The sequence below is a fragment of the Aricia agestis genome, chromosome Z (assembly GCF_905147365.1).
Source record: "Aricia agestis chromosome Z, ilAriAges1.1, whole genome shotgun sequence".
In the NCBI taxonomy this organism is placed as follows: Eukaryota; Metazoa; Arthropoda; class Insecta; order Lepidoptera; family Lycaenidae; genus Aricia; species Aricia agestis.
This window is the reverse complement of record NC_056428.1, coordinates 12718685-12741182: the sequence shown is the minus strand read 5'-3', so window position 1 is coordinate 12741182 and position 22498 is coordinate 12718685. Positions and strand designations below refer to the sequence as shown.

At 33.0% G+C, this 22498-nt stretch overlaps 2 protein-coding genes across 2 annotated transcripts in view; both read right to left on the bottom strand.

Annotated features, from left to right (window-relative positions):
- Window positions 1-11534: 11534 nt before the first annotated feature.
- Window positions 11535-15416, bottom strand: LOC121738328 (ubiquitin domain-containing protein UBFD1-like). The gene is made up of 4 exons (XM_042130306.1): window positions 15381-15416; window positions 15050-15175; window positions 11754-11885; window positions 11535-11546 (listed from the first exon to the last, which is right to left on the bottom strand). The coding sequence occupies exons 1-4, from the start codon at window positions 15414-15416 to the stop codon at window positions 11535-11537; spliced, it is 306 nt and encodes a 101-aa protein (XP_041986240.1).
- The window catches only part of LOC121739191, a 59539-nt gene continuing 52160 nt past the window's right edge, over window positions 15120-22498 (bottom strand). Inside the window, exons 8-9 of the mRNA XM_042131540.1 lie at window positions 15381-15811; window positions 15120-15175 (exon numbers count right to left, since the gene is read on the bottom strand). Coding sequence (XP_041987474.1) covers window positions 15462-15811 — 350 coding nt within the window. The 3' untranslated portion in view covers window positions 15120-15175; window positions 15381-15461. The remainder of the gene's footprint in view (window positions 15176-15380; window positions 15812-22498) is intronic.

Sequence of the window (22498 nt, the reverse complement as noted above, 5' to 3'; positions counted from 1 at the left end):
CAATCTAAGAAAAATGGGATGACACTACGATGTTGCCACTTTTTAATTTCTTCAATTTCTTGACAGATTATAAGCAGTATCGGTTCAGTTATGTTCAATTTAAACATAGCCGACACGAAACGTCAAACCTGACGAACATTTTACGCGCGCTTTTTTTGAAATTTTAAAATATTCGCATTCGCGAATATTGAAGATAAATATTCGCAATCGCATTCGCATTCGCGAATCTGAAAAATCCAACACTCGTTACATCACTACTTGAAACATAAAACATAAAACTAACCTCAAAACAAAACAAAACTTTTAGAATGAACTTGCTGTGACTAAATTTATTCAATTATAGTCTGTCAAGAAAGTGAAGAAATTAAAAAGTGGCAACATCTTAGTGTCTTTTCCTTTCAAATCAATCTAAGAAAAATGGGATGACACTACGATGTTGCCACTTTTTAATTTCTTCACTTTCTTGACAGATAATAAGCAATATCGGTTCGGTTATGTTCAATTTAAACATAGCCGACACGAAACGTCAAACCTGACGAACATTTTACGCGCGCTTTTTTTGAAATTTTAAAATATTCGCATTCGCGAATGTTGCAGATAAATATTCGCATTCGCGTATCTGAAAAATACAACATTCGTTACATCACTACTTGAAACATAAAACATAAAACTAACCTCAAAACAAAACAAAACTTTTAGAATGAACTTGTTGTGACTAAATTTATTCAATTAAAGTCTGTCAAGAAAGTGATGAAATTAAAAAGTGGCAACATCTTAGTGTCTTTCCCTTTCAAATCAATCTAAGAAAAATGGGATGACACTACGATGTTGCCACTTTTTGATTTCTTCACTTTCTTGACAGACTATCCATACTAATATTATAAATGCGAAAGTATCTCTGTCTGTCTGTCTTGCTTTCACGCCAAAACTACTGAACCGATTGCAATGAAATTTTGTACACAGTTATTCTAGAGTCTGAGAAAGGACATAGGCTACATTTTGATGTGGGAAAATATCTTATTTCCATGAAAATATCGATGAAAATGAATTCGCATTGCGCGTGGCCAGCTCTCATCCCGGGGGTCCTGGGTTAAAGTCCCGCAAGCGGAACAAAAAGTTTTCAATGTTCCTGGGTCTTGGATGACTATTAAAATAAAATTTGAAAAACCTTAAACATATTTTATGTATAATATTATAAAAAATCCAGAAATATATCGATGCAATGAACATTTTAGTTCTAATACGATTCAGCAGATGGCGTTTTATTTTTTACTTTATTGTAACATAGAACTAATCATACTTATTAGTTAGTATGTTTTTGTTTATAGTTTTTAATACGTTAGAATATTATGTTTCATAATATTATCACTTGGTATAATAATAATCAATCTATCTTATCTTATAGAACTCCTACTGCATTTCTAATCCATACTATCCATCCATACTAATATTATAAATGCGAAAGTATCTCTGTCTGTCTGTCTTTCTTGCTTTCACGCCAAAACTACTGAACCGATTGCAATTAAATTTTGTACACAGTTATTCTAGAGTCTGAGAAAGGACATAGGCTACATTTTGATGTGGGAAAATATCTTATTTCCAAGAAAATATCGATGAAAATGAATTCGCATTGCGCGTGGCCAGCGCTCATCCCGGGGGTCCTGGGTTCGAGTCCCGCAGGCGGAACAAAAAGTTTTCAATGTTCCTGGGTCTTGGATATGTATTAAAATAAAATTCAAAAATCTTAAACATATTTTATGTATAATATTATAAAAAATTCAGAAATATATCGATGCAATGAACATTTGAGTTCTAATACGATTCAACAGATGGCGTTTTATTTTTTACTTTATTGTAACATAGAACTAATCATACTTATTAGTTAGTATGTTTTTGTTTATAGTTTTTAATACGTTAGAATATTATGTTTAATAATATTATCACTTGGTATAATAATAATCAATCTATCTTATCTTATTGAACTCCTACTGCATTTCTAATCCATACTATCCATACTAATATTATAAATGCGAAAGTATCTCTGTCTGTCTGTCTGTCTTGCTTTCACGCCAAAACTACTGAACCGATTGCAATGAAATTTTGTACACAGTTATTCTAGAGTCTGAGAAAGGACATAGGCTACATTTTGATGTGGGAAAATATCTTATTTCCATGAAAATGTCGATGAAAATGAATTCACATTGCGCGTGGCCAGCGCTCATCCCGGGGGTTCTGGGTTCGAGTCCCGCAGGCGGAACAAAAAGTTTTCAATGTTTCTGGGTCTTGGATGTGTATTAAAATAAAATTTCAAAAATCCTAAACATATTTTATGTATAATATTATAAAAAATCCAGAAATATATCGATGCAATGAACATTTTAGTTCTAATACGATTCAACAGATTGCGTTTTATTTTTTACTTTATTGTAATATAGAACTTATCATACTTATTAGTTAGTATGTTTTTGTTTATAGTTTTTAATACGTTAGAATATTATGTTTAATAATATTATCACTTGGTATAATAATAATCAATCTATCTTATCTTATAGAACTCCTACTGCATTTCTAATCCATACTAATATTATAAATGCGAAAGTATCTCTGTCTGTCTGTCTGTCTGTCTGTCTGTCTGTCTTGCTTTCACGCCAAAACTACTGAACCGATTGCAATGAAATTTTGTACACAGTTATTCTAGAGTCTGAGAAAGGACATAGGCTACATTTTGATGTGGGAAAATATCTTATTTCCATGAAAATATCGATGAAAATGAATTCGCATTGCGCGTGGCCAGCTCTCATCCCGGGGGTCCTGGGTTCGAGTCCCGCAAGCGGAACAAAAAGTTTTCGATGTTCCTGGGTCTTGGATGACTATTAAAATAAAATTTGAAAAACCTTAAACATATTTTATGTATAATATTATAAAAAATCCAGAAATATATCGATGCAATGAACATTTTAGTTCTAATGCGATTCAGCAGATGGCGTTTTATTTTTTTACTTTATTGTTACATAGAACTAATCATACTTATTAGTTAGTATGTTTTTGTTTATAGTTTTTAATACGTTAGAATATTATGTTTAATAATATTATCACTTGGTATAATAATAATCAATCTATCTTATCTTATAGAACTCCTACTGCATTTCTAATCCATACTATCCATACCTACTAATATTATAAATGCGAAAGTATCTCTGTCTGTCTGTCTGTCTTGCTTTCACGCCAAAACTACTGAACCGATTGCAATGAAATTTTGTATACAGTTATTCTAGAGTCTGAGAAAGGACATAGGCTACGTTTTGATGTGGGAAAATATCTTATTTCCATGAAAATATCGATGAAAATGAATTCGCATTGCGCGTGGCCAGCGCTCATCCCGGGGGTCCTGGGTTCGAGTCCCGCAGGCGGAACAAAAAGTTTTCAATGTTTCTGGGTCTTGGATGTGTATTAAAATAAAATTTCAAAAATCTGAAACATATTTTATGTATTATATTATAAAAAATCCAGAAATATATCGATGCAATGAACATTTTAGTTCTAATACGATTCAACAGATGGCGTTTTATTTTTTACTTTATTGTAACATAGAACTAATCATACTTATTAGTTAGTATGTTTTTGTTTATAGTTTTTAATACGTTAGAATATTACTCGTATGTTCAATAATATTATCACTTGGTATAATAATAATCAATCTATCTTATCTTATAGAACTCCTACTGCATTTCTAATCCATACTATCCATACTAATATTATAAATGCGAAAGTATCTCTGTCTGTCTGTCTGTCTTGCTTTCACGCCAAAACTACTGAACCGATTGCAATGAAATTTTGTACACAGTTATTCTAGAGTCTGAGAAAGGACATAGGCTACATTTTGATGTGGGAAAATATCTTATTTCCATGAAAATATCGATGAAAATGAATTCGCATTGCGCGTGGCCAGCGCTCATCCCGGGGGTCCTGGGTTCGAGTCCCGCAGGCGGAACAAAAAGTTTTCAATGTTCCTGGGTCTTGGATGACTATTAAAATAAAATTTCGAAAATCTTAAACATATTTTATGTATAATATTATAAAAAATCCAGAAATATATCGATGCAATAAACATTTTAGTTCTAATACGATTCAGCAGATGGCGTTATATTTTTTACTTTATTGTAACATAAAACTAATCGTACTTATTAGTTAGTATGTTTTTGTTTATAGTTTTTAATACGTTAGAATATTATGTTTAATAATATTATCACTTGGTATAATAATAATCAATCTATCTTATCTTATAGAACTCCTACTGCATTTCTAATCCATACTATCCATACTAATATTATAAATGCGAAAGTATCTCTGTCTGTCTGTCTGTCTTGCTTTCACGCCAAAACTACTGAACCGATTGCAATGAAATTTTGTACACAGTTAAGAGTCTGAGAAAGGACATATACTACATTTTGATGTGGGAAAATATCTTATTTCCATGAAAATATCGATGAAAATGAATTCGCATTGCGCGTGGCCAGCGCTCATCCCGGGGGTCCTGGGTTCGAGTCCCGCAGGCGGAACAAAAAGTTTTCAATGTTCCTGGGTCTTGGATGACTATTAAAATAAAATTTCGAAAATCTTAACCATATTTTATGTATAATATTATAAAAAATCCAGAAATATATCGATGCAATGAACATTTTAGTTCTAATACGATTCAACAGATGGCGTTTTATTTTTTACTTTATTGTAACATAGAAGTAATCATACTTATTAGTTAGTATGTTTTTGTTTATAGTTTTTAATACGTCAGAATATTATGTTTAATACTCGTAATATTATCACTTGGTATAATAATATTCAATCTATCTTATCTTATAGAACTCCTACTGCATTTCTAATCCATACTATCCATACTAATATTATAAATGCGAAAGTATCTCTGTCTGTCTGTCTGTCTTGCTTTCACGCCAAAACTACTGAACCGATTGCAATGAAATTTTGTACACAGTTATTCTAGAGTCTGAGAAAGGACATAGGCTACATTTTGATGTGGGAAAATATCTTATTTCCATGAAAATATCGATGAAAATGAATTCGCATTGCGCGTGGCCAGCGCTCATCCCGGGGGTCCTGGGTTCGAGTCCCGCAGGCGGAACAAAAAGTTTTCAATGTTCCTGGGTCTTGGATGACTATTAAAATAAAATTTCGAAAATCTTAAACATATTTTATGTATAATATTATAAAAAATCCAGAAATATATCGATGCAATAAACATTTTAGTTCTAATACGATTCAGCAGATGGCGTTTTATTTTTTACTTTATAGTAACATAGAACTAATCATACTTATTAGTTAGTATGTTTTTGTTTATAGTTTTTAATACGTTAGAATATTATGTTTAATAATATTATCACTTGGTATAATAATAATCAATCTATCTTATCTTATAGAACTCCTACTGCATTTCTAATCCATACTATCCATACTCATATCCATACTAATATTATAAATGCGAAAGTATCTCTGTCTGTCTGTCTGTCTTGCTTTCACGCCAAAACTACTGAACCGATTGCAATGAAATTTTGTACACAGTTATTCTAGAGTCTGAGAAAGGATGTCCTTGATAAATATTATATAAATATTTTCCCACATCAAAATGTAGCCTATGTAGGCTACATTTTGATGTGGGAAAATATTTTATTTCCATGAAAATATCGATGAAAATGAATTCGCATTGCGCGTGGCCAGCGCTCATCCCGGGGGTCCTGGGTTCGAGTCCCGCAGGCGGAACAAAAAGTTTTCAATGTTCCTGGGTCTTGGACGTGTATTAAAATAAAATTTCAAAAATCTTAAACATATTTTATGTATAATATTATAAAAAATCCAGAAATATATCGATGCAATGAACATTTTAGTTCTAATACGATTCAGCAGATGGCGTTTTATTTTTTACTTTATTGTAACATAGAACTAATCATACTTATTAGTTAGTATGGTTATGTTTATAGTTTTTAATACGTTAGAATATTATGTTTAATAATATTATCACTTGGTATAATAATAATCAATCTATCTTATCTTATAGAACTCCTACTGCATTTCTAATATATGTGACAAGTTGACAACAGAAGGCGCTCTAAAATAAAGGAGTTCGAGTGTGCCGTGTTGGCCTATATTCCATCCAGAAAATATATCAATGCAATCAACATTTTAATCGTAATATATGAAAACAGATGGCGTTTTATCTTTTACTTTATTATTGTAACAGCACTAATCATACTTACTTTACTATATAATATTGTTTTTATTCATAACTAGCTGTTGCCCGCGACATCGTCTGCGTGGACTTTAGTTAATAGTTTATAGCGCGCGGTGTCAACAAAATTTGTGTCAAATTTAAAAACTTTTTAAAACCCTGGTAAGTGGTACCCCTCTTAGGGCCGCGCTACACCGGAATGGCAGCGCTGAAAGTGCTCGCCTCGCATGGCAGCGCCATTCCGGTGTAGCGCGGCCCTTAATTAATCAAAATACCCAAAAACAGCTGTGCAGTGTGCACATAATCTATACTAATATTATAAATGCGAAAGTATCTCTGTCTGTCTGTCAATCTCGCTTTCACGCCAAACGCCAAAAGTATCTTTGTCTGCCTGTCTGTCAGTCTCGCTTTCACGCCAAACGCCAAAACTTCCGAACCGATTGTAATGAAATTTTGTATACAGATAGTCTAAAGCCTGAGAAAGGACATAGGCTACTTTTTTACTGGAAAAAAGGGTTTTAAGGGGGTGAAAATGCGTAAATTTGTCCAAATTAAGTTAGGTCCAGCAATTCATAATAGATGGCGCCGTGCGTCTTCTACATCGCGCTGACGCTTGCTCAAAAGTCTTTCTGTAAGACGTGGTATCATCTTACATTTAAGTTTCGATTTTTTTCGATTGTTATATCTATTCTACGGTATTAAATAACTCAGTACTTTATCTGTGCAGTGACGTAACCTTAAATCTATCAATGATAAATAGTTAATGGGTAAAGTTGTGTAATTGGAGGGCTAAATAAGCTTTAACATTTGGCATAAAATATAAAGTTTAATATAAAAAAATGAAATACTTATTGTGTGCACACTGCACAGCTGTATTGATTTAAGGGGTACCAGGGTTTTTTTATAAAAGCTTTTGACACCAATTTTGTTGACATCGCGCGCTATAAACTGAAGTCCACGCGGACGAAGTCGCGGGCAACAGCTAGTAAGCAATATCGGTTCGGTTATGTTCAATTTAAACATAGCCGACACGATACGTCAAAACTGTCGAACATTTTACGCGCGCTTTTTTTGAAATTTTAAAATATTCGCATTCGCATTCGCGAACGTTGAAGATAAATATTCGCAATCGCATTCGCATTCGCGAATGTTGAAGATAAATATTCGCAATCGCATTCACATTCGCGAATCTGAAAAATCCAACATTCGTTACATCACTACTTGAAACATAAAACATAAAACTAACCTCAAAACAAAACAAAACTTTTAGAATGAACTTGCTGTGACTAAATTCATTCAATTATAGTCTGTCAAGAAAGTGAAGAAATTAAAAAGTGGCAACATCTTAGTGTCTTTCCCTTTCAAATCAATCTAAGAAAAATGGGATGACACTACGATGTTGCCACTTTTTAATTTCTTCACTTTCTTGACAGACTATAAGCAATATCGGTTCGGTTATGTTCAATTTAAACATAGCCGACACGAAACGTCAAACCTGTCGAACATTTTACGCGCGCTTTTTTTGAAATTTTAAAATATTCGCATTCGCATTCGCGAACGCTGAAGATAAATATTCGCAATCACATTCGCATTCGCGAATGTTGAAGATAAATATTCGCAATAGCATTCGCATTCGCGAATCTGAAAAATCCAACATTCGTTACATCACTTCTTGAAACATAAAACATAAAACTAACCTCAAAACAAAACAAAACTTTTAGAATGAACTTTCTGTGACTAAATTCATTCAATTATAGTCTGTCAAGAAAGTGAAGAAATTAAAAAGTGGCAACATATTAGTGTCTTTCCCTTTCAAATCAATCTAAGAAAAATGGGATGACACTACGATGTTGCCACTTTTTAATTTCTACACTTTCTTGACAGACTATAAGCAATATCGGTTCGGTTATGTTTATTTAAACATAGCCGACACAAAACGTCAATCCTGTCGAACATTTTACGCGCGCTTTTTTTTGAAATTTTAAAATATTCGCATTCGCATTCGCATTCGCGAATGTTGAAGATAAATATTCGCAATAGCATTCGCATTCGCGAATCTGAAAAATCCAACATTCGTTACATCACTACTTGAAACATAAAACATAAAACTAACCTCAAAACAAAACAAAACTTTTAGAATGAACTTTCTGTGACTAAATTCATTCAATTATAGTCTGTCCAGAAAGTGAAGAAATTAAAAAGTGGCAACATCTTAGTGTCTTTCCCTTTCAAATCAATCTAAGAAAAATGGGATGACACTACGATGTTGCCACTTTTTAATTTCTTCACTTTCTTGACAGACTATAAGCAATATCGGTTCGGTTATGTTCAATTTAAACATAGCCGGCACGAAACGTCAAACCTGTCGAACATTTAACGCGCGCTTTTTTTGAAATTTTAAAATATTCGCATTCGCATTCGCGAACGTTTAAGATAAATATTCGCAATCGCATTCGCATTCGCGAATGTTGAAGATAAATATTCGCAATCGCATTCACATTCGCGAATCTGAAAAATCCAACATTCGTTTCATCACTACTTGAAACATAAAACATAAAACTAACCTTAAAACAAAACAAAACTTTTAGAATGAACTTGCTGTGACTAAATTCATTCAATTGTTGTCTGTCAAGAAAGTGAAGAAATTAAAAAGTGGCAACATCTTAGTGTCTTTCCCTTTCAAATCAATCTAAGAAAAATGAGATGACACTACGATGTTGCCACTTTTTAATTTCTTCACTTTCTTGACAGACTATAAGCAATATCGGTTCGGTTATGTTCAATTTAAACAGCCGACACGAAACGTCAAACCTGTCGAACATTTTACGCGCGCTTTATTTGAAATTTTAAAATATTCGCATTCGCATTCGCGAATGTTGAAGATAAATATTCGCAATCGCATTCGCATTCGCGAATCTGAAAAATCCAACATTCGTTACATCACTACTTGAAACATAAAACATAACTAATAAGTATGATTAGTTCTATGTTACAATAAAGTAAAAAATAAAACGCCATCTGTTGAATCGTATTAGAACTAAAATGTTCATTGCATCGATATATTTCTGGATTTTTTATAATATTATACATAAAATATGTTTAAGATTTTCGAAATTTTATTTTAATACACATCCAAGACCCAGGAACATTGAAAACTTTTTGTTCCGCCTGCGGGACTCGAACCCAGGACCCCCGGGATGAGCGCTGGCCACGCGCAATGCGAATTCATTTTCATCGATATTTTCATGGAAATAAGATATTTTCCCACATCAAAATGTAGCCTATGTCCTTTCTCAGACTCTAGAATAACTGTGTACAAAATTTAATTGCAATCGGTTCAGTAGTTTTGGCGTGAAAGCAAGACAGACAGACAGACAGACAGAGATACTTTCGCATTTAAAATATTAGTATGGATAGTATGGATTAGAAATGCAGTAGGAGTTCTATAAGATAAGATAGATTGATTATTATTATTATACCAAGTGATAATATTATTAAACATAATATTCTAACGTATTAAAAACTATAAACAAAAACATACTAACTAATAAGTATGATTAGTTCTATGTTACAATAAAGTAAAAAATAAAACGCCATCTGTTGAATCGTATTAGAACTAAAATGTTCATTGCATTGATATATTTCTGGATTTTTATAATATTATACATAAAATATGTTTAAGATTTTTGAAATTTTATTTTAATACACATCCAAGACCCAGGAACATCGAAAACTTTTTGTTCCGCCTGCGGGACTCGAACCCAGGACCCCCGGGATGAGCGCTGGCCACGCGCAATGCGAATTCATTTTCATCGATATTTTCATGGAAATAAGATATTTTCCCACATCAAAATGTAGCCTATGTCCTTTCTCAGACTCTAGAATAACTGTATACAAAATTTCATTGCAATCGGTTCAGTAGTTTTGGCGTGAAAGCAAGACAGACAGACAGACAGACAGACAGACAGACAGAGATACTTTCGCATTTATAATATTATAGTATAGATTATAGTTCATACCTACCTACATACTTTGATACCTCCATTGCTTTTCGGTTTCGATATGACTAATAACCTATCGGCGTGTTTCTAGATAGAATCTAGAAATACGCCGAGCCGCAGGGCAGCTGTGGTAGATACCACGCGTCTCGTGTCGCGGTAATCGGAATGTCGTCCATATAAACACATACAAAGCAGTGTCTTGGCGACAGTCTCGGGTCGCGGGTCGCGGACATCGGTATGCTATTTTACGCGGCGACCGGTCTCTCTGTCTCGCGACGCGGGTCGCCGTGATTGTTTAGTCCTCCATACAACTTCATAGTGAGCAGTGGCTGTTTGGGTCGCGGGTCGCGGCGACCCGCTGCATGCTGCCTTGATCCGAATCATACCTTTACTGTAAACGCAGTAGGTATGTATAAGGCAGTAATACGACAGCAACTGCAGCATCTAATTAGAGTCGGTACTCGGTAAAACTGACTTAATGAGGGGGGGAGTGTCCAACAATACACATTCGATAGTACAGTAGGATCGATTTTACCTAAGCACTTCAATAAAATAACCTCTACCGCTTTAGCATAAGGTTCTATTAGGGGTAAATTAGGTGCAAGTATACAGCAATACACATTCGACAATACAGTAAGAGCTATTTTACTTAAGCTCTTTTATGAAAATAACCTCTACATCGTTAGCATAAGGTCCTGGCAGGGGTAAATTAACTGCGAAGTAATCGACACTGGATCGCAACGGTTTTAGTAACGGACACCGATCGTGTGCATATCGATTCGCCGATTTCAGACATTCCTGTGTTCTAATTATTAAAATTCTAGATTCTAGAATCAATATCTAGATATATCACTAATTTTACTTTTATATTTTGCGCTGAAATAAAACTAGTAACTCTACATTTTGTCGCTATAGAAATATCAAATAAGTCTTTGGAATCTAAAGTATCTTCATACCTATTTAACCGACAGACAAATGGACAGACAGACAATCAGTATTTATAATAATTTATTAGGATGATGGGCAACGAAGACATTTCTGTTGACTGGGCGCAAGCCAAGTAAAACTAAAACACAAATTTTGACAAAATGCGATTCTTAGTTTTGGTTTAACATTTAGTTACCATTTTCACATTGATCAGAATTTAATGCATATGTTTTGTATCTAGATATTATGTAACATAATGTTAAATAAGGAGAAGAATCTTCAATCGTTGAAGGTGGCCCAAGGTTGAAGACAATTGATATTCAAGAACAATCATTTCAATTGAACACTCGCTAAAGTAATAATATTTCTCAGTCTAGACTCTAGAAGATTCCATAACAGAAATCATATAAAAAGTCAAGACTGTTTTTCACGTTTGGATATTGGATAATCATGATTCCCATCATGCAGCTGTCTTGACAGGTACAATCAACGCCGATGATGGCAATCAATGACAAATATATATACTCCAGTCATTATATACATTTGGAAATACAAATGAACCGAGAAAGCCAAATTTTGAATATTACGTGCATAGCAAGTTTCTCTGTGCGCTCCTTGGTTCCGAGCCAAAGCTGATCCTGCTCTGGTTTGAATGTTAGTCTAACTTTGCCTCCATGTTTATTCAACATCCCACTGAGTGGCACAGGTGGTAAAGGTTCCTAAAATATGTGTAAGACAAAATGATAAAAAAGGTCTTGTTAAAACAAAGGTTATAATAATAGTTTTTCTTAGTCTTTAAAGTTTTTTTAACTATTAACTGAAGTGGGTTCAATAATGTTTAATACAATATAGAGCTGTTTTTTTGCTGCTTGACAGGGGGCAAACTCCAAAATCATTTATAAATTTATAAGTAAAGTATCATAAATGGCTTTTTAATTCTTTGGACAAAGAAAGAATCACCCAAAGACAGTAAAATTAATAATAATATGGCTAGTATTATTATTAATTTTCCATCCCTAATTAACAAAAATATTTTGTCTATACTGTACTCGGTGAAACATGGCGGTAACGGGCATTGACTCCCTGTCAAAAACTTGTCATTTTCTATACAAAGCCGCGATTGACAACATCTGACACTTCATTGTCAATTGCGGCTTATATTATAAAGCTACGAATAATAAAAACTAAGGAAACGTAACTCCCATACTTCAACCGTTTTAAATTTGGCTCCTTTTCGAACACTAAAATATGACAATTCAGATTTTCGCCAAGGTCGTTTCCCAGGTAACGTATCATAATATTGCGCGCCGGACGACAGCCTGAGCGGTTATTGTCATTGTCATAGTTATGAAACCAGGGTGACCATATTTAAATTACAGATTCTGCCATACTTTGGTCAAAAAACTGCCAAAACCTGCCAAAGCCTAGTAAAAAATGCGCAAATACTGCCAGCTTCTTAACTGTTGCTTTAAATTATAAAAAGCAAAAATACACATTTTATATTTCAATTTTTTATTAGATTAAACCTATCTTATCGTATAAGACTATAGGAGAGAGCATTGTATCGGTGTATATGAGTAAAAAGCGTATCAAGTTATGGGTAACGTAGTCTGTCAAAAAGTGAAAAAATTAAAAAGTGGCAACATCGTAGTGTCATCCTTTTCAAATCAATCTCAGAAAAAAGGGATGACACTATGATGTTGCCACTTTTTAATTTCTTCACCTTCTTGACGGACTATAGGTCCGACCTACTCGGCCATAACAAAGGAGTCTGGATCATCTTTTGCTTTGGATATCCACGACGATAGTTTTGGATCTTGCTCCCACTCCGCTCTATACGCTCTTTCATATTTTCGCTTCATCACCACACCACCACACCAGTTGTTAGTAGAATGCCACCACCAGAGAGTTGTAAAGCCACCACCAATAATAACTATCACCCACGATACCAGTTACCACACAAGAGAAGTATATTCAGTTTGACAAGGCTGTTTATGAACGTGGCAAGAAAAGGAACTAACTAACTAACTTAGATATCATACGTAAAAACGTCATTTTTGACAGTTCTCCTTTACCAGCAGCGCCCATCGACATAATTGACATATTCATTTAAAGCCTTGTCGAACTGTACAGGGAAATACCCCGTAAAGTATCCAGGGTTGCCATTGTCGGAAATTTGAGATGCAATAATAAAATTTATTTTTCATACCCCAATCCTGCCAAAACCTGCCAAGTTTTTAAAACGTCAACCGATCATGCCATAGGCTAAAATAAGACGCCAATCCTGCAAAAATGGCAGGAACCTGCCACATATAGTCACCCTGTATGAAACAAATAATTGTCAAAAGCGGATAGTGTTATGCAATATACACCAAGCACATCTACTATCACGAAGAAACAAGCACATTATTATTATTTTAAAATTAAACATTTTCCTCTGATCCTTAAGACATCGATAATAATAATAATATCCATGTAATAATTATGAACAAACCATGTACGACTCGGGCGAATCTAAATCTGTCCAAGCACCTAGAGAAGACGTTTTCAGATTACAAAAATCTTTGTGCTAAATTATTACAGAATTGAAATTAAAAACTTACGTAAAATTTGTACTTATAACTCACAATTAATATAATATTTTAATAACAGTTAGCAGTTTTTTTATTTATGTTCATTTACAATATTAAAGGAAATACTTATTTGTTTTTGTCGATTGAACATAATTTATTACATTATATTTTTTTTGTTTTGTTGTAAAAAATCCGTAGCAAGAAATATGAGAATACCCATTCATCTTATAACGCATTTAGTATAATATCAGCCAGACCCTAAAATTTCGTTTATGATTAAATTGTTACATCTTGCATAACACTGTCCATGGCGACTTTGTAAAAATTTTGTAATTATATTATTTTTTGATTATTGCACTTTTAGAATAACATGTAAATTTAATAAGACAAACACAAAGGGACCAGCTTAATTTTACGTAAATACCCTAGCATCCAACTTAAATAAACGATCTTTTTATTGCTTTTTTTGGTCGACAAAAATACAAGAAATTTAAGCATAATTTTAAACAATACACTTACAGATGAAAGGTTATTCCTGTATTAAAAGTCGTATATGTATGACTTCACACCATTTCACAGGGCATTTAGGTATTTTAACAACAAAAATATTGTAAAAAGCCACGCCAAGCCAAATATTGTAAAACGTAAGTAAACAAACCTATGTAAACAAATTGTAAAATGAGTTTGACAAAATTGTCATGTCAAACTGGTTGAATGTCACTCGAGTATATATACACGAAAAATGTGTACCGAATACATGCATAAATATGCATGTGTACATATATACACTTACACAAGCATGATTGAACATGATTTCTATGAGATGAAATTGTCAATGTGGGGCACGTGCAGACTGGACGTCAAAAAAAAGAGTGCTGCTGTCATGTACCACACATCTCTTTTTAACACGCAGTGTTACTGATAGTGACATCTCCCTTGCTCAGGCCTTTGTTTCTCTATTCCGCTAGGTATATTAACTTTATGGTTTATATAGAAAATGAAAATTTTTGACAGCGAGTCAATGACCGCTACCGCCGTTTCGCCGAGTACAGTATAGGTTAAAGCTAATTCTTTAGCGGGTATGTCTTTTTAAAGTATTTGATAAATATTATGTATAACACGGTCAAATTAACTAGACGCACGGTTTGATGATGTCATTATGGAGCTTGCATGTTATATAATATATATTTCAATGCGACAAGTTAATGTGACCGTGTTGTAGGTAAGTGTAAGAATAATATAAACATTTGTAATAATAGAGGTAAGTAGGTAAGGGTTACTCTTATTAGAATTATTTTAGTTGTTCTCACCTTGACTCCCTTTATTCCAGGCATTACATCTGGTGGAATACCCTTATCTAAAACTTTTCTATGGTTCTTCTGCATACACAATGGCTCTTTGCTGGATTGACTGCTAGACTTCTCTTCAAATATTTCCTGAAAGTATGTTTTCATAAAAAAGTTATTTTAGAAACTTCTAGAATTGCCTTTGAAATATTGTTTAGCCAAGAACAATGTTTTTTTTTTTTAATTTCTCATCCCCCTAACTGTGTCAGGGCTTGTTGCTATCTTCTTATTACATTAATTTGTTCTTTAGTATTAAAATTTCTTAAACATAAAAATTTGTCAAGAACAATATTACCTTTGGTGCACTCTTCACAGCCAATATATCATCCATTTTGGATCCAACAAGCATTACTTTTCCGCCTTTGACGATCCCGGCTTATCTGATTGTCCCGCTGTCCCTGGCCATTCCTTTAATGATGAGTTTCTGTGCTGACTGTGGCACTGCACATATTTGTTCTAAATGCGCTTTCAGTTCTACTACAGAGGCATCGTAAGCAAATGTGATGTCATGTTTATTCTTATTAAATACAACTGTAAATTCGACTTGCTCAGGAATTTCTGAAATGTCTGTCTTTTCCGATGTGCACGCAGCGTTCTCCGTGGGGGCTTCGATGTGCGGTTTATCATCATTCTCACTCGAGTTTTCATCTATTACCGGCTTGGAATTACCGTTTGATACCAAAGAGTTTGGATCCCGATTCTCTGTAGTGTCTCCTTTTTCAGAAGCTGAAAATTTAAACGTGAGTTAGCAATATTCCAGAACAAAAGGTCGAATCCTTTTCGCGGAATTTTTTGGTTAAGCTACGGGGATAGTATGTATTTACCAATATAATCCATTATAATGTGAACGTTACTAAACAATTTAGTCTAAAATTAAAAAAATCGATTAATTATTATTTTCAAATGGTTATTATAAATATTTCAGCCGACTTGCGTTTAAAATATTCGCATTCGCGAATGTTGAAGATAAATATTCGCAATCGCATTCGCATTCGCGAATCTGAAAAATCCAACATTCGTTTCATCACTACTTGAAACATAAAACATAAAACTAACCTCAAAACCAAACAAAACTTTTAGAATGAACTTGCTGTGACTAAATTCATTCAATTATAGTCTGTCAAGAAAGTGAAGAAATTAAAAAGTGGCAACATCTTAGTGTCTTTCCCTTTCAAATCAATCTAAGAAAAATGGGATGACACTACGATGTTGCCACTTTTTAATTTCTTCACTTTCTTGACAGACTATCCATACTAATATTATAAATGCGAAAGTATCTCTGTCTGTCTGTCTGTCTTGCTTTCACGCCAAAACTACTGAACCGATTGCAATGAAATTTTGTACACAGTTATTCTAGAGTCTGAGAAAGGACATAGGCTACATTTTGATGTGGGAAAATATCTTATTTCCATGAAAATATCGATGAAAATGAATTCGCATTGCGCGTGGCCAGCGCTCATCCCGGGGGTCCAGGGTTCGAGTCCCGCAGGCGGAACAAAAAGTTTTCAATGTTCCTGGGTCTTGGATGACTATTAAAATAAAATTTCGAAAATCTTAAACATATTTTATGTATAATATTATAAAAAATCCAGAAATATATCGATGCAATAAACATTTTAGTTCTAATACGATTCAGCAGATGGCGTTTTATTTTTTACTTTATTGTAACATAGAACTAATCATACTTATTAGTTAGTATGTTTTTGTTTATAGTTTTTAATACGTCAGAATATTATGTTTAATAATATTATTACTTGGTATAATAATATTCAATCTATCTTATCTTATAGAACTCCTACTGCATTTCTAATCCATACTATCCATACCTACTAATATTATAAATGCGAAAGTATCTCTGTCTGTCTGTCTGTCTGTCTTGCTTTCACGCCAAAACTACTGAACCGATTGCAATGAAATTTTGTACACAGTTATTCTAGAGTCTGAGAAAGGACATAGGCTACATTTTGATGTGGGAAAATATCTTATTTCCATGAAAATATCGATAAAAATGAATTCGCATTGCGCGTGGCCAGCGCTCATCCCGGGGGTCCTGGGTTCGAGTCCCGCAGGCGGAACAAAAAGTTTTCAATGTTTCTGGGTCTTGGATGTGTATTAAAATAAAATTTCAAAAATCTGAAACATATTTTATGTATTATATTATAAAAAATCCAGAAATATATTGATGCAATGAACATTTTAGTTCTAATACGATTCAACAGATGGCGTTTTATTTTTTACTTTATTGTAACATAGAACTAATCATACTTATTAGTTAGTATGTTTTTGTTTATAGTTTTTAATACGTTAGAATATTATGTTTAATAATATTATCACTTGGTATAATAATAATCAATCTATCTTACCTTATAGAACTCCTACTGCATTTCTAATCCATACTATCCATACTAATATTATAAATGCGAAAGTATCTCTGTCTGTCTGTCTTGCTTTCACGCCAAAACTACTGAACCGATTGCAATGAAATTTTGTACACAGTTATTCTAGAGTCTGGGAAAGGACATAGGCTACATTTTGATGTGGGAAAGTATCTTATTTCCATGAAAATATCGATGAAAATGAATTCACATTGCGCGTGGCCAGCGCTCATCCCGGGGGTCCTGGGCTCGAGTCCCGCAGGCGGAACAAAAAGTTTTCAATGTTTCTGGGTCTTGGATGTGTATTAAAATAAAATTTCAAAAATCTTAAACATATTTTATGTATTATATTATAAAAAATCCAGAAATATATCGATGCAATGAACATTTTAGTTCTAATACGATTCAACAGATGGAGTTTTATTTTTTACTTTATTGTAACATAGAACTAATCATACTTATTAGTTAGTATGTTTTTGTTTATAGTTTTTAATACGTCAGAATATTATGTTTACTAATATTATCACTTGGTATAATAATATTCAATCTATCTTATCTTATAGAACTCCTACTGCATTTCTAATCCATACTATCCATACCTACTAATATTATAAATGCGAAAGTATCTCTGTCTGTCTGTCTGTCTGTCTTGCTTTCACGCCAAAACTACTGAACCGATTGCAATTAAATTTTGTACACAGTTATTCTAGAGTCTGAGAAAGGACATAGGCTACATTTTGATGTGGGAAAATATCTTATTTCCATGAAAATATCGATGAAAATGAATTCGCATTGCGCGTGGCCAGCGCTCATCCCGAGGGTCCAGGGTTCGAGTCCCGCAGGCGGAACAAAAAGTTTTCAATGTTCCTGGGTCTTGGATGACTATTAAAATAAAATTTCGAAAATCTTAAACATATTTTATGTATAATATTATAAAAAATCCAGAAATATATCGATGCAATAAACATTTTAGTTCTAATACGATTCAGCAGATGGCGTTTTATTTTTTACTTTATTGTAACATAGAACTAATCATACTTATTAGTTAGTATGTTTTTGTTTATAGTTTTTAATACGTCAGAATATTATGTTTAATAATATTATCACTTGGTATAATAATATTCAATCTATCTTATCTTATAGAACTCCTACTGCATTTCTAATCCATACTATCCATACCTACTAATATTATAAATGCGAAAGTATCTCTGTCTGTCTGTCTTGCTTTCACGCCAAAACTACTGAACCGATTGCAATGAAATTTTGTACACAGTTATTCTAGAGTCTCAGAAAGGACATAGGCTACATTTTGATGTGGGAAAATATCTTATTTCCATGAAAATATCGATAAAAATGAATTCGCATTGCGCGTGGCCAGCGCTCATCCCGGGGGTCCTGGGTTCGAGTCCCGCAGGCGGAACAAAAAGTTTTCAATGTTTCTGGGTCTTGGATGTGTATTAAAATAAAATTTCAAAAATCTGAAACATATTTTATGTATTATATTATAAAAAATCCAGAAATATATTGATGCAATGAACATTTTAGTTCTAATACGATTCAACAGATGGCGTTTTATTTTTTACTTTATTGTAACATAGAACTAATCATACTTATTAGTTAATATGTTTTTGTTTATAGTTTTTAATACGTTAGAATATTTTGTTTAATAATATTATCACTTGGTATAATAATAATCAATCTATCTTATCTTATAGAACTCCTACTGCATTTCTAATCCATACTATCCATACTAATATTATAAATGCGAAAGTATCTCTGTCTGTCTGTCTTGCTTTCACGCCAAAACTACTGAACCGATTGCAATGAAATTTTGTACACAGTTATTCTAGAGTCTGAGAAAGGACATAGGCTACATTTTGATGTGGGAAAATATCTTATTTCCATGAAAATATCGATGAAAATGAATTCACATTGCGCGTGGCCAGCGCTCATCCCGGGGGTCCTGGGCTCGAGTCCCGCAGGCGGAACAAAAAGTTTTCAATGTTTCTGGGTCTTGGATGTGTATTAAAATAAAATTTCAAAAATCTTAAACATATTTTATGTATTATATTATAAAAAATCCAGAAATATATCGATGCAATGAACATTTTAGTTCTAATACGATTCAACAGATGGCGTTTTATTTTTTACTTTATTGTAACATAGAACTAATCATACTTATTAGTTAGTATGTTTTTGTTTATAGTTTTTAATACGTCAGAATATTATGTTTAATAATATTATCACTTGGTATAATAATATTCAATCTATCTTATCTTATAGAACTCCTACTGCATTTCTAATCCATACTATCCATACCTACTAATATTATAAATGCGAAAGTATCTCTGTCTGTCTGTCTTGCTTTCACGCCAAAACTACTGAACCGATTGCAATGAAATTTTGTACACAGTTATTCTAGAGTCTGAGAAAGGACATAGGCTACATTTTGATGCGGGAAAATATCTTATTTCCATGAAAATATCGATGAAAATGAATTCGCATTGCGCGTGGCCAGCGCTCATCCCGGGGGTCCAGGGTTCGAGTCCCGCAGGCGGAACAAAATGTTTTCAATGTTCCTGGGTCTTGGATGACTATTAAAATAAAATTTCGAAAATCTTAAACATATTTTATGTATAATATTATAAAAAATCCAGAAATATATCGATGCAATAAACATTTTAGTTCTAATACGATTCAGCAGATGGCGTTTTATTTTTTACTTTATTGTAACATAGAACTAATCATACTTATTAGTTAGTATGTTTTTGTTTATAGTTTTTAATACGTCAGAATATTATGTTTAATAATATTATCACTTGGTATAATAATATTCAATCTATCTTATCTTATAGAACTCCTACTGCATTTCTAATCCATACTATCCATACTAATATTATAAATGCGAAAGTATCTCTGTCTGTCTATCTGTCTGTCTGTCTTGCTTTCACGCCAAAACTACTGAACCGATTGCAATGAAATTTTGTACACAGTTATTCTAGAGTCTGAGAAAGGACATAGGCTACATTTTGATGTGGGAAAATATCTTATTTCCATGAAAATATCGATAAAAATGAATTCGCATTGCGCGTGGCCAGCGCTCATCCCGGGGGTCCTGGGTTCGAGTCCCGCAGGCGGAACAAAAAGTTTTCAATGTTTCTGTGTCTTGGATGTGTATTAAAATAAAATTTCAAAAATCTGAAACATATTTTATGTATTATATTATAAAAAATCCAGAAATATATCGATGCAATGAACATTTTAGTTCTAATACGATTCAACAGATGGCGTTTTATTTTTTACTTTATTGTAACATAGAACTAATCATACTTATTAGTTAGTATGTTTTTGTTTATAGTTTTTAATACGTTAGAATATTACTCGTATGTTCAATAATATTATCACTTGGTATAATAATAATCAATCTATCTTATCTTATAGAACTCCTACTGCATTTCTAATCCATACTATCCATACTAATATTATAAATGCGAAAGTATCTCTGTCTGTCTGTCTGTCTTGCTTTCACGCCAAAACTACTGAACCGATTGCAATGAAATTTTGTACACAGTTATTCTAGAGTCTGAGAAAGGACATAGGCTACATTTTGATGTGGGAAAATATCTTATTTCCATGAAAATATCGATCAAAATGAATTCGCATTGCGCGTGGCCAGCGCTCATCCCGGGGGTCCTGGGTTCGAGTCCCGCAGGCGGAACAAAAAGTTTTCAATGTTCCTGGGTCTTGGATGACTATTAAAATAAAATTTCGAAAATCTTAAACATATTTTATGTATAATATTATAAAAAATCCAGAAATATATCGATGCAATAAACATTTTAGTTCTAATACGATTCAGCAGATGGCGTTATATTTTTTACTTTATTGTAACATAGAACTAATCATACTTATTAGTTAGTATGTTTTTGTTTATAGTTTTTAATACGTTAGAATATTATGTTTAATAATATTATCACTTGGTATAATAATAATCAATCTATCTTATCTTATAGAACTCCTACTGCATTTCTAATCCATACTATCCATACTAATATTATAAATGCGAAAGTATCTCTGTCTGTCTGTCTGTCTGTCTTGCTTTCACGCCAAAACTACTGAACCGATTGCAATGAAATTTTGTACACAGTTATTCTAGAGTCTGAGAAAGGACATAGGCTACATTTTGATGTGGGAAAATATCTTATTTCCATGAAAATATCGATGAAAATGAATTCGCATTGCGCGTGGCCAGCGCTCATCCCGGGGGTCCTGGGTTCGAGTCCCGCAGGCGGAACAAAAAGTTTTCAATGTTCCTGGGTCTTGGATGACTATTAAAATAAAATTTCGAAAATCTTTAACATATTTTATGTATAATATTATAAAAAATCCAGAAGTATATCGATGCAATGAACATTTTAGTTCTAATACGATTCAACAGATGGCGTTTTATTTTTTACTTTATTGTAACATAGAACTAATCATACTTATTAGTTAGTATGTTTTTGTTTATAGTTTTTAATACGTCAGAATATTATGTTTAATAATATTATCACTTGGTATAATAATATTCAATCTATCTTATCCCATAGAACTCCTACTGCATTTTTTTTTTTTTTTTTATTATAAAATTGGGGCCGTCTATAGACTGTTCGTCCATATCCTTTTTTTGTTATTTTATTATTTAGATTTTTCGCACCAAGGATAATTGAAATAATATTATGAATTTTAATTAATTGTGGGCCATCACGCCATGGACAATCTTTTTTTTTTTTTTTTCTTTTTTTTATGTGTATATATATATTTAATAGAATAGAGTATAATATGTTATACATATAATAAATAAATATATACATTTATTGTTTTATAAATTGCATAATAATAATATTAATGTTTTGAACGGTGAGGTCCCAGTCAGTGTGGCGGCTAGTAGATCCGACATTTTCCGATTTCCTTAGATTTTATGCTGCTCCACCCTTTGCCTTTAGATGTTGTGACATTGGCTTGGTGGAGAGGGGTCACTCAAGCTGGGTGGAGTTTC

Bases quoted from the DNA above. Each gene is read 5' to 3' on its own strand.
- LOC121738328 (XM_042130306.1), bottom strand. From the start codon at position 15,416: ATGGATGATATATTGGCTGTGAAGAGTGCACCAAAG. The intron at 15,176-15,380 runs GTAATATTGTTC...ACATACTTTCAG, and splicing joins CTGTGAAGAGTGCACCAAAG to GAAATATTTGAAGAGAAGTC. The intron at 11,886-15,049 runs GTGAGAACAACT...CACATATTTTAG, and splicing joins CTGGAATAAAGGGAGTCAAG to GAACCTTTACCACCTGTGCC.